General features: G+C 41.5%; 1 protein-coding gene across 2 annotated transcripts; it reads left to right on the forward strand.

Annotated features, from left to right (window-relative positions):
• Positions 1-664: 664 nt before the first annotated feature.
• Positions 665-16,477, forward strand: frrs1a (ferric-chelate reductase 1a). Of its 2 annotated transcripts, XM_024435398.2 has the most exons (16): positions 667-834; positions 1,493-1,691; positions 2,013-2,152; positions 2,296-2,390; positions 2,528-2,675; positions 5,251-5,433; positions 5,524-5,622; positions 6,412-6,559; positions 7,788-7,901; positions 8,122-8,237; positions 8,321-8,407; positions 9,737-9,834; positions 10,182-10,240; positions 10,878-11,021; positions 14,302-14,381; positions 14,764-16,477. In XM_024435398.2, the coding sequence occupies exons 1-16, from the start codon at positions 826-828 to the stop codon at positions 14,854-14,856; spliced, it is 1,812 nt and encodes a 603-aa protein (XP_024291166.1). In that variant the 5' UTR covers positions 667-825; the 3' UTR covers positions 14,857-16,477. The 2 variants fall into 2 exon arrangements, with proteins under 2 accessions (XP_024291167.1, XP_024291166.1); XM_024435399.2 differs by lacking the exons at positions 2,296-2,390; positions 2,528-2,675 and having other exon boundaries at positions 665-834.
• Positions 16,478-16,529: the final 52 nt, after the last annotated feature.

A 16,529-nucleotide genomic window follows, 5' to 3' on the forward strand; every position in this document is an offset into this window, starting at 1 on the left:
ACATATATCTACACACTTTCATATACACACAATTGATTATATTTTAAAAAATAAAATAAAAATTCCTTTTTTTAAATTATTATTTTTCCTGAATTTTTTTATATATATATTTTTTCTCCTTTCTCCCCTTTCCTCTCTTCTAGGTCAGTTTCAGCATTATGGACATGTGTATCTGTGGTCCATTTGGTCTGTCCCACGGCTCCCTTCACTGATGGGTTGTGAGTGGCTCTGTTGATGAACTTCTGGCCAATGATTGACTCTCTATTGTTGATTGATGTCAGCCCAGATATGCTGTTAACGTAGTGATTGCTGATGTATTTTAGTAGTCTGTAAGCCATTTTTATTGTCATGTTTTGGACTATCTGTAGCCGATTCATCTGCTGTGGTGAAGCTGTTATCCTCAATGAATGGGGAAGAGGTGTATTTATCCTGGGACACACCCGGGCCCAGGTGTATCCCATTTCACTGACGACCCTCCCGGCTCCACCCACCGACATCCTATTAAGGAAAACAAGAGCAAAGAGAAATAATTCAGCAGACAGAGTGGGAGGGTCGTCACAATTACCAACAACCAATGAGCAACTCTGCTCTAAATCCAGCGCATAACTTGAACATTGAGATTGCAGAAAAGCCCTTCTCTTTGGCAATAACAAGGAGTGGCAAGTGGAATGTTAGTTAAAGAGACCGGTACTCACACTATGTAAGCCATGCCTCTTCCCATACAAGGCAAGCCCACATTGGAGGAAGAACCGCCCAGGGCATGAGCTTTAAAAAGCCTTGCTCAGGCAATAAAACACATACTATCCTTTTCGCAAGCAGTAAAGTATGCTGGAGGTGAGTACATGGTCTGAGATATGTCCTTTAAACTGTCTTTTGTCCTAGTTTGTTAGTTCCCGTACTATTTTCCATTGGTTTGAAATGACCACATGCTTTATTTGGATTGCTTACTGCTAGAATAGTATTTTTCATTGGTTTGCTCAATGCTACATCTGTTAACTTTCACTGTCTTAGCATGTGGCACATTCAAGAGCCTAACTGAGAAATACACTATATATGCAAAAGTATACGGACACCCCTTCAAATTAGTGGATTCGGCTATTTCAGCCACACCCATTGCTGACAGGAATGGTCCCTACCCCAATGCATAATGCCAACTGTAAGGTTTGGTGGAGGAGTAATAATGGTCTGGGGCTGTTTTTCATGTTTCGGGCTAGGCCTGGGCTAGTCCCCACAGCAATGTTCTAAAAATCTAGTGGCAAGCCTTCACAGAAGAATGGAGGCTGTTATAGCAGCCAAGGGGGGACCAACTCCATATTAACCCCCATGATTTTTGGATAAGGTGTTTGACGAGCAGGTGTCCACATACTTTTGGTCATGCCGTGTATCTGCAAGTGGACATTTGTAGGTGGTAATAATGGTTATTGATATAGCCATTGAACATGTGCTTGCCTTCAAGGGTGTTTATTAGAGGGTTTTATTTGGTCTTTTTTAGATGGGTGGGAGGCTATGGACCATCCAGTTGTTAGTTCAGACTCTTTGTTTGACATCAGTTGCTGCCTTCTCCAATGGAAAAGTGACTGAAGCCTGTGGGAGTATGATGCCAAAACACGGCCATGCCCCCAATACCACCCACGCTCCCTACACTCTGGCTGTCAATGTCACTGAATTCAGTTCTGGAGATTGCATCCAAGGTAATGATAACAGTTTGTTAATACAAGAGGAATATATTCAGAAATTCTCAGGCGATGGGAATCGACAGCTTAAATTGTTAACTCCAATGTAATCAGGGTGTTTCCAAACAGAAGTAGAGGTTTGTCAATACATTTCACAGTCTGTTTTTTTCTAGAGCTCCTGTGCACAATAATCTGAACAGAAACATGCTAGGATCAAAAGAGAGGATGTGAATAATCCAGAGGACTAGACATCCGCCCCTTTATCAGCGTTTTATTCAGTTGGCATTGAAAGAATTGTTCTGGGTCCAACAGAAGCACACTGTCATGTAATGTCCCTAGTTACCATATCTGGAACAACATACTTCGAGGGATTCCTGCTCGAGGCTCGGAATGCATCCAATCCGGACTCTGACGCTGTCGGCTCCTTCATCCTGACCAATCCTAAAACCACACAACTGTTGCAATGTGGCCACACTCCGGTAGGCCTACTTACCTTCATGCAAATGCATTTATTTTCATTTGACTCGGAATGAGTCCTTTACAATGACCTCAGGTTACACATGGCCTCAATACTCTACATTTCTTGCAATTTATTAGTTACTTAAATTTTGTTGCTATTTAGGATTCAGCTGTCAGTCACACAAGTGATGCCAGACAGACACAAATCGTGGTAATCTGGAAAGCTCCCCAAAACTCACCCGCCGCTGTCAAATTTCTGTGAGTGTTTAGAGTCCATCTGCATTCCCTGTCTCACACTTGCATTTCCATGACATGCTATGGTCATTTACAATCTACAGCAAAAACATTATATACTGAGTGTACAGTTAACAATGCATTTGTGTTTCTGAATTAAGTGTGACCGTAGTGGCTCATTACAAGACTTTCTGGGTGAAAATCCCCGGTCCTGTTGTGTCTCAGAGTGGGGTAACTCCCATCCCACCTAAACCCACCACACCTTCCACTACCATAAAGACGTCAACTCCCTCTGTGTTGCCCAGACCAGTAAGTCATACAGTGCATCCGGAATGTATTCAGACCCCTTGAGACTATCTACATTTTGTTACGTTACAGCCTTATTCTAAAATTGATTAAATTGTTTTTTTTCCCCTCATCACTGTACATACAGTACCCCATAATGACAAAGCAGATATAGGTTTAGACATTTTAGAAAATGTATTTTTTTAAAACAACTGAATTTTACATAAGTGTTCAGATGCTTTACCCAGGTCCTTGTTAAAGCACCAGTGATTACAGCCTCAAGTCTTCTTGGGTATGACTCTACAAGCTTGGCACATCTGTATTTGGGGAGTTTCTCCCACCAGCTCTGTCAGGTTGGATGGGGAGCATCACTTTACGGCTATTTTCAGGTCCCTCCAGAGATTTTAGATCAGGCGCAAGTCCAGGCTCTGGCTGAGCCACTCAAGGACATTCTGAGACCTGTCCCCGAAGCCACTCCTGCGTTGTCTTTGTTGTGTGCTTAGGGTCATTGTCCTGTTGGAAGGCGACCCTTTCCCCAGTCTGGGGTTCTGAGTGCTCTGGAGCAGGTTTTCATCAAGGATTTCTCTGCTTTGGTCCCTTGATTTTTTTTTTTCCCTTATCCTGACTAGTCTCCCAGTCCCTGACACTGAGACATTCCCATACCATGATGCTGCCACCACCATGCTTCACCGTAGGGGTGGTGCAAGGTTTCCTCCAGATGTGAAGCTTGGCATTCAGGCCAAAAAGTTCAATCTTGGCTTCTCATCAGACCAGAATCTTGTTTCTTATGGTCTTAGTCCTTTAGGTGCCATTTGGCAAACTCCAAGCGGGCTGTCAAATGTTTTGGTACCCTTCAGATCTGTGCCTTGACAAAATCCTGTCTTGGAGCTCTATGGCTAATTCCTTAGATTTCATGGCTTGGTTTGCACTGTCAATATGTGGGACATTATATAGACAGGTGTGTGTGTGCCTTTCCAAATCACGTCCAATCAATTACATTGTCCACAGTTGGACTCCAATAGAAACTAGGGATGCACGATATATCATGGAACATATCGGAATCGGACGATATTAGCCAAAAATGCAAACATCGGTATCGACCCAATATCTAGTTTATGCCGATGTGGAATTATGTCAAAGCTGACACCACGTACAATGTTGCCCTACATGTGCAACACAGCATTCCTAACCTAAGCCAGTGTCTGCTGTGTGGATCAAGCAGTCAAGTTGAGCAGTCATTTGGAAGACTAAGACTATTTTCAGCGAGACAAATCAAATGCGAACTCTATTAACACCAAGATAATGGAATTCATTGCCCTTCACAATCAACCGTTCTCTTTTGTAACTAGTCGCACACCGGTACACACTAACGTTGCCTACCGGAGTGACACGGTAATTGCGTCACTGCTATTAGCTTCACGAAATACTATGGAACCCTGTTTGGTCTTTTCGTGTCAAAAAAACATACACGTCAAATAACACTGACGCATTAAATAAGCCGTTAATTTGACACTTCAAATAACACCTTTCTATTATAAAATGTGTGTTCGGAATTTGCACGTGCAAGCCAAGTACCACCACTGCGATCAGTAGCACTGTCAAAGCTGTCCAGGAGTCTGCAAACACCGGCCACAAATTGTGTATACAATAGTGTTGGTTGGAAAGCATTATTAGTACCTAGCTAGCACCAATACAACCAGCCTGAAAACAATGACCAGTAGAAACTGCAGTCATTTTCACTGTTCTTAGCAATGATTTAGGAATCCTTGTAAGTATTAGCTAGGTAGCTACTTGTTCAATTTCAATAGGCGGAACAACTTCAGTTCATGAAAATAAATAGCTAGCCAGCTACTTAACCCTGTTGCCCAAAGTTAACATTAAAGCAGCAAGCTAGCTTCATCTGGCTAGTGAGACTCGACCAGACTGGGTTATCTGTTGTGAAGCTAGCCACAATAAGGATTAGGCACAATAGTGGAATTTGCAGTTTGCTTCAAAATAAAAGTACCTATTTGAAAGTGATGCGGGATACAGTTAGTGGAATCATGACATATTTAGACAAGGTTGGAATGTGAAGCAATGAAATGGTGTATCAGTCTACTGTGACACCCACAGAACACAACTGAAGAGTTTACGCAAATATTAGTGTTGTAGGTCTTATCGCATGACTGTGATATCACCTCCCCAGTCAGCCTATTCTGTGTACTGACATTCATATTGCACTGTACAGCTTTGTAGTTAACTATAGAATGCTTAAAGGTCGCTGGGGCGGCAATGGAAATATCAGGTATCGGCCAAAAAGTCTCAAGGATGATCAATGGAAACAGGATGCACCTGAAATCTATTTCAAGTCTCATAGCCAAGGGTCTGAATTATAATTTAAATGGGGTAGATTGAGAAATGTTTATTTAATCCATTTTATAATAAGGCTGTAACATAACAAAATGTGGAGGAAGGGTTCTGAAAGCACTGCGTAATGGAATATAAACAGTGTACATTACTGTATGTTTTGGTATAGACCCCCCCCAAAAAAAAAAAAAAAAATTCATGCTCCGTCGGTTTCTCTCACTGTCTCCTTTCTTGAATCCTCCTGCTGTCTCAGTTCAGCTCAGTGGGCTGTGGCCAACAGAAGTCCTGCCTGTTGGACCCAGTGGGATGTGACCCGGAAAAAGATCCATCGTGCTTCTTCCTGTCGTTCGCCCCCAAGGGTCAGACTGTGGTGTTTGAGCTCAGTGGGCCCTCAGATGGCTACATTGCCTTTGCCCTCTCCCATGACACATGGATGGTAAGTTAGCATTGGTTGATAACTTGCTAGATAAGGTACTGTAGCATTTGGCTGTAACGGTATGCTTTTCCTTCCTTATTCTGTTGATAGGGGGATGATGACATGTACCTATGTGTGAGGGATGACAGCTTGGTGGATGTGAGCGCAGCTTATGTCAAAGGAAGGTCCTACCCACAGGAGGCCTCTGAGGTGAAACCCCACAGTATATGACTTGAATTATGTATCTTCTATAGACCTACCTGTTAGGGTTCAATATTTTACAAATCTTCCATCCAGAGAATAAATCCCTTTTGTCCCAGGTAACACGGTATTTCCCGCCAAAACTGGAAGCGCCATTCAAAAGCATTATAAATAGGCCTATGTCTGGATTTGATTAGCGCTTTGCTTGAACTTTCAAGCCTGACGCTACCTGAGCCATACATTGAGCCCTACATTAAAAACATTTCATGAGACCAAGCCCAAAAAAGACAATGATTGTCCAATACGTATATGAAACATAATGGTGCCTATTTGTATGTTTAGTAGGCTGATGCATATATACTTTTCATAAACATTCCCCTGATATTATCCTACCCTCTTTCTCTATTGTTGCTTCATTCCTTTCTTGCTGTCAATAGTTAAGTGACATACCTTTTTTGTCCTTCTCTTCAATATTCTAATGACATCCTCGAATGATATAGGACGAGTTTGATGCAGAAGGCGTTCTCTTCACGAAGATTGAATGGTTATGGGTTTGAGTAGATGACTGCTATAGCTTACCGCCATCGTGCGTTCGCTCTTCTTTCAAACTACCGGTGACTTCTATTGGCTGCTGTTAACATTCAGCAAACAAGATGTTGCGTCCCTCTGAGTAGTTTATTAGCATAAGAAATGCAACAAGCACAAGTTCAGCAAGCTATTCTAGTCAAGATTTTCCTGCATGGGACTCAAAGTTAAGGACTGGCAGATAGCTATAGACATTATTTCCTTTTCCTGTAGAATGTTCTTACAGATGTGGCCTGGAGATTGGCGGATGGAGTCATTCAGTGTCAGTTTCGTCGACAAGTTCTTGTCCCACAGGACCCGACCCGGTTTAGTCTGGACGCACAGTACTACCTGTTCATGGCATACGGTGAAGCTGAAAACGGTGAGTTGCAATATGATATACAATCATGGTATGGTTTTGTACCTGTCCAATGTGTGTACCAACAACAAAGGGCAGAATGCAAAAATCATATTGATCAGATTTGAGCATACAGGTATAGATTGGACCTGTGAGTTTTATTGTAAACCTCTTAAGCCCTGTTTCCATTGGCACTTAAAATTGGGGCCAAATTCGAGCTGGTTTGGAAACCTGGGCTAGCACAGCCCATTTTCACAACTGGTGCCAGCTCAATTAGAATTCGAGCTAGTGACACCTTTACTATGCAACCACCAGCTGATCACTGCTGGATGCTGACACAAAGTACTTCAGTAAAAAAAAAAAACTTTAAATTTTGAAAGTGATAGTTTTTATTGTAGTGTGTTGGGGTACTGGAAAGGTCTTCCCCACATTTTAATAGCTCTCTTACTGTACAAGGAAGGGCTGTATTGCAAATTGTTTCCTTTATTACATCCATTAGCAGATTGTCTTTTGCATACATCTACATATCTTTTACACTACATCATAAAATATAAATGCAACTTCAGATCCGGTTCTTTAGGATCTAAGCTCCCTGACTTTACTCTAGTTATCGCCTAGCTCACAAAAATGTCATGTCAGTGTTTTCTGTCGACTCGGGTCAAGGATTTTGTGGTTTATGAGGTTGGCTGGTGTTATTGCCCTCGGCAAAGTCTCATCACAAATATTTATTTCACATTTTTAATGACACCCACGCTTCCGCAACTGACTACCATGACAGTAAATTTCAAATCAATTCTGTGTATCTAAATCATTTTAGGTGCATTGTGAAGCAAAATAAAATACTTTTCACCTTAATGACCTGTTTATGATAGAAATGATAAGTGACAATATAGATAAGGTTATGAGGGTCGAGAGGCAACTAGTTCAACACTGGCTCTGAAATGACTTCAAATTATGCTGTCACAATAGCAGCCTTTTAATTGTAGGCAATATTTCTATAGATGGAGTCTCCCCTGTTATATCCCACTTGAGCACAGATGTCAATTCAACATCTTTTCCACGTTGGTTTAACCTAATTTCATTGAAATGACATGGAAACAACATTGATTCAACCTTAGTGTTCCCAGTGGGATGTCACCTTCACTGACCTCTGTATGTCACTCATGGTGACACATTACCTAATATGAGAAGCCTACAGCTACTGTAAATGACTTGCTGCTAACTTGTCTCTCTCTCAAACCATTGTTTTGAGGCGAGGTGCACAGGCATGACCGCCAACCCCTCATATCCTCACAGCAGTCGGTCATCAACGGCCCAGCAGAGATTCTCAATGGCTCTCGATCACCACTTCTCATGAAATTTCACAGTGAGTGGACTGGAGAGTGAAAATGATGTAGAATTCTGTAACTACATAAAACCCGACATTCAGCTCTATGCGCAATACCAAGTCAATATGTCATGTCAGACGTGTCCACAATTTGATCCATGCAGCATTTCACAACTTGATTTATGAATGCTTATGGCTCCTCTAAAAGTGTTGGTCTGATTCCCATCTGTAATACCTGTTATCTCTTTTGTAATATCAGGCGTTCTGATGTTAATTGCCTGGATGTTGGCTGGAAGCACGGGTACTTTCCTAGCCAGCTACTTCAAGCCTGATTGGCCAGAGAGAACACTGTTTGGTCAGAGAATTTGGTTCCAGGTATGTGAAAGAAACTGAAGGTTGTCTGTACATATGTCACTGCTTAAAGGTGATAAGCATCAACGTGTCCTGTGTTTGTCCAGGTGCATCGAGGGTTGATGATATTAACAGTGCTGCTTACCTGTGTGGCCTTCACTCTTCCCTTCATCTACAGAGGAGGTTGGAGTAAGGTAAGCATTAGCACACACAAAATCCCTCTTCTGCCTCACACCTGCGATGTTATACACTGCCTTAACCTTGTTTAGCCAGCAGAGGGCATTGCATCTTGTTGTCGGATGAGGAGGATATTTTGAGTGCCTGACTAATGTAACTCACGGACCGATTCAACCAAATCTATTTGTTTTTTTGACTCGATGGAGGAACGTAGTCAGAGATGCTGATGAATGTCTTGCTCGAGCTGTGAATGCAACTGCTTCACCTCTGCTGCTCACAGGCAATGTGTATTGGAAGAGATTTCTGAATGTTCTTTGCCCAGCATACACCCCTCCAACCAGACATGCTTTATCTACTCATTTGTTGGATGCAGAGTTCAAGTGAAGGAAAGCAAATCATTAAGAAAGCAGACTGTATTGCAATCATCTCTGATGGGTGGTCGAATGTTCGTGAGCAAGGAATAATTAACTCCATCTCCAGCCAGTATTCTACAAGAGCACAGACACAAGGGACAACATGTGCTCATGTGTTGAATCTGCTCCTCAATGACACCATGGCACTGAAAACAATGGATACACTCTACAAGAGCCAAGGAAATGGTTAGGTATGTGAAGGGTCATCACGTTACAGCAGCAATCTACCTCACCACGCAAAGTGAGAAGAATAAGAGCACCACACTGAAGCTGCACAGCAACACCCGTTGGGGTGGTGTTATCATGTTTGACAGTCTCCTGGAGGAGAGGAGTCTCAATCCCTTTCTTCTGTTCAGTGAAATCATCTCATGTGAAGAGTCCATTCATTTAATTAAAGTTCAATTCCTAACTAAATTGTTATTTCTATTGGAAGGATTTAATCATTTACCTTATCATAAGTAGACGACTGCAAAAGGTTTGTTTCTGTCTCCATATGATATGGTAGATGTATCCAATGCAAAGAACATCTACATTTTAAATGGTATTAATTTGCATATGTTTCCACCTCTGAATATTCCCCAAAATGAGCAACCCCTAGACACAAGGAATGAACAGTGACTAACGAGTAAAAAATAAATAACATGGCTCTATACAGGGAGTACCAGTACTGAGTCGATGTGAAAGTGTATGAGAACTGAGGTAGCCATGTACAGATAGGAGTAAAATGACTAGGCAACAGGCCAGAGACAGTAGTAGCAGGGAAAGTGTGTGTGGCATGTGTGTAAGGACATATGACTGGGGTGTGGGTAGAGTCCAGTGGGTGTGTATTAGAGTTAGGTCAATTTAGGTAGTCTGGGTAAAAAAGTTGTTTGCTTGCATTGAGGGCTTTAGTGTTTTAATACAGAGCGTTTTGTCTTTCTGGTCTGTCTCCAGCATGCTGGGGCCCATCCCTACCTGGGATGTACTGTACTAGCCCTGGCTCTCCTTCAGCCTATCATGGCCACTCTCAGACCTCCCCCTGACTCCTCCAGGTAAAGCCCAATTGACTACCAACTGTACTCCATACCGCAATGGAAGATTCTAATGCTGGAAATGCTTTGCTCAACTGCTCGTAAACATTATTACGTAGACCTCATGCTAAACGGTTTATAATACACACATTTGGTGATATTGAATGAAAATATGTACATTAACAAATGATTTTGATCATGGCATAGGTTAAAAACAAATTTAAGTGCTACCATTACCCATCCAAGTAATGGCTGGATTGGATATTGACTCTGGTGCCCTTATTATATCACAGCCATGGAATGGATAGAGAACGAGTCATTCTATTATTAGCCTGTATTCCTACCACTGAGATGTTCTTTCTTTGCAGGAGGTGGGTGTTTAATTGGCTGCATTGGGGAGCTGGCACTGTTGCTGAGATTATGGCTGGTTAGTCAACCTTCTGGAAATTCTTCTGTTCTTTTAGTACATATTTGATAGTCACGCTAAATAACCTAACACATACAAAGTCCTAATTTAGTATTTTTGAATGTTACTGAGTAGTTAGCTGAGGATCACTTCCCATTGAGTAAATCCTGTTTTGGGCCAGGAATTTTTCCTGACCATGTGACTTTACCAGCAAAAGCTCAGGGTCCTATCTATAACTAGTGGTGCGTTCACGGGCTGTCGGAGTCAACAGAAATATAACGTTTTACTTGAACCCTCCAAGTCATGTCAAGATTAGTTTTTACCTGAGTGGCTGAGTTTCATTTCACCACTGACATCTCACCTTTTCAACCAAAACATGACCAATCAGTTTCACAAGCTTATCCATGTGGATAATTAAGATAGTTTGACAGTATTGTCACACTAGCTTACTGTATTAGCAATGTTAGCTAATTGTTCCGACTTCTAAAGCACTTGAACACAATCATATCGGACTTACAACTTCCTTATTGGGAGGTTTCCCACTGCCGACGAGCATGTGAATGCAGCATTGGGCCCTGAGTTTTTCCTGGTCCGGTCACATGGTCAGGGAAAACCCTTATCCTTTATCATGTGATACACTCTTCCTGTTGTGATGCAGTGGCGGCCATGTTTTTGGGGATGGGCCAGCAATCTGTGCTCCTGCCTCACTCCTGGCGCCTGGTGGTTCTGGCTGGGTTCCTGGCATGGGTCGTTCTCTTGAGGGTGCTTCTTGGGCTCCATAAAAAAGGCTACATTAAAACACGTAAGGAATCTGTTGATCTCCATTAGTTGTGACATCAGTGAGAAGTTTTCTTTTTATAGGTGACAAGTTGAATCTTTCATCCAACTTTGATGTGCAAATGCATTACTTCCTTTCTTGCTATATGCCAACTTTTTGAATTCTTGAAATGAGCAGTTATTCACACATGATTAGTGTGTATATCTAGTCAAGACGATGCACATCCTCACATTTATTTCAACCTTCATAACAGGTTATACAATGCATTCGGAAAGTATTCAGTCCCCTTGACTTTTTCCATATTTTGTTATGTTACAGCCTTATTCTAAAATGGATTCCATTTTTTTTTTACCCCTCAATCTACACGCCATACCCCATAATGACAAAGCAAAAATTGATTTAAAAAAAATGTTTGCAAATTTATATAAAAAAATGGAAGTCTTGAGACCCTTTGCTATGAGACTTGAAATTGCGCTCCGGTGCATCCTGTTTCCATTGATCATCCTTGATGTTTCTACAACTTGATTGGAGTCCAACTGTGGTATATTCAATTGATTGGACATGATTTGGAAAGGCACACCTGTCTATATAAAGGTCCCACAGTTGACAATGTATGTCAGAGCAAAAACCAAGCCATGAGGTTGAAGGAATTGTCCGTAGAGCTCCAAGAGGATTGTGTCAAGGCACAGATCAGGGGAAGGGTAAGAAACAATTTCTGCAGCATTGAAGGTCCCCAAGAACACAGTGGCCTCCTTCTTAAATGGAAGAAGTTTGGAACCACAAAGACTCTTCCTAGAGCTGGCAGCCCAGCCAAACTGAGCAATCAGGGGAGAAGGGCCTTGGTCAGGGAGGTGACCAAGAACCCAACCGTCACTCTGACAGAGCTTCAGATTTCCTCTGTGGAGATGGGAGAACCTTCCAGAAGGACAACCATCTCTGCAGCACTCCACCAATCAAGCCTTTATGGTAAAGTGCCAGACAGAACCCACTCCTCCAGTAAAAGGCACATGACAACCTGCTTGGCATTTGCAAAGGGGATAGGGTCTAGTATCCTGAATTTCAGCCTGACTGATGTGCTTAAAGTAAACTTCCTGTTACTCAGGTCCAGAAGCCAGGATATTCATATAGGAAACACTTATGTTTCTACAACTTAAAATGTCTGATATGGCAGGTGAAAAAACAACCAGAATTTGAGGCCCCAGGCTCTTATGGAAAGCTATTATTCCTATGTAATTCCAGCTCCCAGTTTGCAATTCCTATGGCTTCCACTAGATGTCAACAGCCTGTTCAAGGTTTCAGGCTTGTTTCTTAAAATGAGCAAGAATTGAGTTTTAGTAAAAAGAGCACGAACAATATCCGTCTTTTGGCCAACTACTCATTTTACTTTCCTATTGAACATATTACTTTTTGTATGAAATATTAGTTTATTTACATTTTAGAGTACCTGAGGATTTAAATAGATTAAATGTTTGGATAAATTTTAGCAGTAGCTTTTTGGACTGCATGTTGAACCAGTGGATTACTGAAATCGATGGTCCCAGCTAAATGGACTTTTTGGGATAAAGGATTCTATCTAACAAAACGACCATGATGTAGCTGAGACTCTTGGGATTGCAAACAGGAAGATTTTCAAAAGTAGGTGATATATTTAATTGCTATTTGTGATTTTGAAGCCTGTGCTGGTTGAGAAATATGTTGATGTGGGGCGCCGTCCTCAGACTATTGCATGGTATGCTTTCTCTGTAAAGCCTTTTGTAAATCAGTTAGATTAACAAGAAGTTCAGCTTTTAAATGATATAAGACACTTGTATGTTTAATATTACGATTATTTATTTGATTTGCGCTCCCTCCAATTTCACCGGATGTTGTCGACAGGTGTCCCGCTAAAGTGTACTTTAAACATTTCATTACATTTTTATATTGCTACTAAAATTCAATCACATATTTTTTATTCATGTCAAACAACGGCATTAGCATGAGAACTTACCAGTCCAAAACGATGTCCTCTCGGTTCAAAAAATATTCCTCCATTTGGGAATCGCTAAATGAATCGTCCTCCAACAATCTGTCTCACTTTCCCGATCAATTTCTTCTAAAATTGTGTACATCTGTATTTAGATTTAGCTTTCCCTGTCTTAGTCGCCATACTGTGTAAACAGCTGAAGATGCGCTTTACCAAAATAATGCTGTGCGTAACATGCGTGGCTCCTTCTGGTATGAATCTTCAATGGCGAATGACCCTCTTTACGCTGGAGTTTACTACATGGGTTGGTCTTCCAACAAACATTACATATTGCTGTTTACCTCAGCTCATTGGCTATCGACCCAGCTAGATTTCAAGACTATCAGTGGTCACTTGGTTAAAATACAGTCAATCAACGAAACAGCGGTCATATCATTGGTGCACAATGATGTCATTACTTGTCTTCAAATCGGTTTCTTTCAGTCAATACTTCCTGAGAAATGACCCATGTTTGGTTGTTACAAACCAGTTGATTGCAATGAAACCAAACATGACTGGATAGTCACTTTTAGTGTGTATTTACATCGAATGTGTCGTCAAATGGATTGAGACCGAATTCACGACACAAGCGGTTCACAAAATGTTTCGTGTTAGGGAATATAAATGGATTTTATCAAACAAAATACCATTCATTGTGTAACAATGAGCATTCTGATTGTAAACAGGAAGATTGTTAAAGGTAACTGATTTATTTCATTGTATTTGTGATTTTGTTACACCTGTGCTGGTTGAAATAGTTCTTTTTATGGGGCTTTGTTCTCAGATAATTGCATCGTATTCTTTCGCAGTAAATCCTTTTAAATCTGACCGCAGTTGGATTAACAAGATTCTAGGCTTTCGGAAGTTGGACAAGTTTTGTGATGAGAATCTCTTGGTTAACAGTATCAAAAGCCTGCCTTAGGTCCAGAAACACAGCCCCAACAACACCCCCTTTGTCCATCTTGGACTTCACATTTTCCAGAAGAAAGCATGACATACCCAAGGAGACTTGAGGCTGTAATCGCTGCCAAAGGTGCTTCAAAGTACTGAGTAAAGGGTCAGAACATATGTACTGTAATTATGTTTCAGTTTTTTATACTGTATACATTTGGAATGTATGAATGTGTTTTTCCTTTGTCCATTATGGGGTTGTGTGTAGATTTGAGGGGGAGAACTATTTTATAAGGTTGTAATATAACATGTGGAAAGTCAAGGAGTCTGAATACATTGCAGTCGGAAAGTATGTGTGAATAGCCCATATGCTATATTCCTTACAGGTAAATATTTTTTTCCTGTTTTTAGGATTTTGTGACTTTGTTTCCAAAGCGAGTGACACTGATCAGCAACGGATTCTTGCTGACGACTCAGAGGACAGCACTTGGGTAAGGCCATAAGCACAGATTTAAGGGTTTCTCTGAAGCTTTTAAGTCATTTGAAGTGTGAAGTCCAGTAAGAATTCAACTTCGAAGCCAGATGTAGTTTTAAGATGAGCACCTTTTCTTGGACATGTTTTTATGAAGTCAGCCTTGTCTGATTAGACCCTGTAGAAGCTATTGGATTGTTCAGGAGTAAATGTATGGGATTTACAAGCAACTGCTGGTCCAAGTAATCTTGGCACCCAGAACCAAATCAACTGCTGGTTTTTTAGCTACTCATTTAATATTAATGCTGTCATGACAGATTGGTGCAAAATGCCAGTTTGTATTTGTCTACAATATTGTGCACTTTTGACAATTTAATAATGTTTTTTTCTTCCCCCCACAGGATGCATGGTTCAAAATTGTTGCCCTTCTTGCCTTTGTTATTGGGAATAGTGGGTTCCTGATCAGCTTCATTCACACCATCAGTGGATTGTGATGAATCTGTGAGAAGGGCCATTCCATGGTACATGACAACTCACTGTCTGGTGGAGAAAGATGGAGGATCCTGATTCTTATTCAGATCCAGGCCACAGGCAGATCAAAGCACTGAACCAGATCTAAAGCTATAAATGGAATGATAGGATATATATTAAAAAAAAATACTGGATAGATTATCCATTTCACACGCACATCAAGTATTTCTGCACTACTGATTTTGCACGAATGTTCTTTATTCCAACTTCTCAGGAAATGCAGTTGTACACTCAGCAGCCAGTTTATTAGGTATACCGTCCTGTTCACAAAAATAGATTGCTCCTTCAGACAGTCACGTGGCTTAGTGTATATACTGTAAAGCAAGCAGACAGGCATCGAGCACAGGAGGCTGCTGAGGGGAGGACGGCTCGTAATAATGGCCTGAACCGAGCGACTGGAATGGTATCAAACGCATGGAAGCAATGTTTGACGTATTTGATACCGTTCCACTAATGCCTCCAGCCATTACCACGAACCTGTCCTCCCCAATTAAGGTCCCACCAACCTCCTGTGGCATCGAGGCATTCAGTTACTGTTCGACTGAACATCCGAATAGGCGAAACGAGTGACCTAAGCGACTTTGAGCGTGATATGATTGTCAGTGCCCGGCGCACTGGTACCAGTATCTCAGAAATGGCTGTACACACACGTGTCTAGGGTTTGCTGCGATGGGGGCGACAAACAAACATCCAGTCAGTGGCAGTCCTGTAGGCGGAAACAGCTCGTTGATGTAAGGTCTAAGAATTGCAAGAATTGTGCAAGCTAACAGGTGGGCCACAAACAATGGCGCAGTACAACAGTGGTGTGAAGAACGGAATCTCGGAACGCAAAACTCTGCTATCCTTGTCACGGCTGGGCTATTGCAGCAGACCACCGCTCCTTTCAGCTATAAACAACTCTTCATTGAGCACGTGATCACCAACACTGGACAATTGACGAGTGGACAAAAATATTGCCTGGTCTGAAGAATCCCGGTTCCTGTTGTGTCATGCTAATGGCAGACAGGATTTGGCATAAGTAGCAGAGTCCATGGACCCATCCTGCCTAGTGTCATCGGTACAGGCTGGTGTGGGAAATGTTTTTCCTGCCATGTGTTAGGTCCCTTGATACGCTGTGGCAGTTGTTGCTCAATTGGTATCTGAACATTGTTCCTGACCAAACTCAATAGAGCATCTTTGGGATGAGATGGCACGGTCTGTTCGCAGCATTAATGTACCGCCATCCAATCTACATTAACTCTGATGCCTTCATGTCCGCATGGACCAAAATCCCTGTGGAACGTTTGACACCTTGTAGAATTCAGGCGTTCTGGATGCAAAGGGGGTTCTGACTCGGTACTAGATGGGTGTACCTAAACTGTCCTGAGTGTGTAATGCATTTCAATATCTCGATACAGCCTTGTCCCATGAGTTCATGTTTATTACATTACATTTTACATCTGAAGTGTTGCTGAATATATATATATATATGGGAGAATTTATTCCCACAATGTTAATGAATAATTACATTCACTTTGAATTATGTTTCTGGAACAAATGATCCTGTAGTATAATATTGTTAAATAAATAACTTTCCAAATGTAACTCCCTTCCTGTGGCTGTACATTTTATTGGATTTACAGCTAGCTTCCCAATC

This window comes from Oncorhynchus tshawytscha, linkage group LG10 (genome assembly GCF_018296145.1).
Source record: "Oncorhynchus tshawytscha isolate Ot180627B linkage group LG10, Otsh_v2.0, whole genome shotgun sequence".
NCBI classification, from domain to species: Eukaryota; Metazoa; Chordata; class Actinopteri; order Salmoniformes; family Salmonidae; genus Oncorhynchus; species Oncorhynchus tshawytscha.

Excerpts from the sequence above, each read along its gene's own strand:
- frrs1a (XM_024435398.2), top strand. Across the intron at positions 1,692-2,012 it reads TTCTGGAGATTGCATCCAAG|TTACCATATCTGGAACAACA; the intron begins GTAATGATAACA and ends TAATGTCCCTAG. Across the intron at positions 14,382-14,763 it reads ACTCAGAGGACAGCACTTGG|GATGCATGGTTCAAAATTGT; the intron begins GTAAGGCCATAA and ends TTCCCCCCACAG.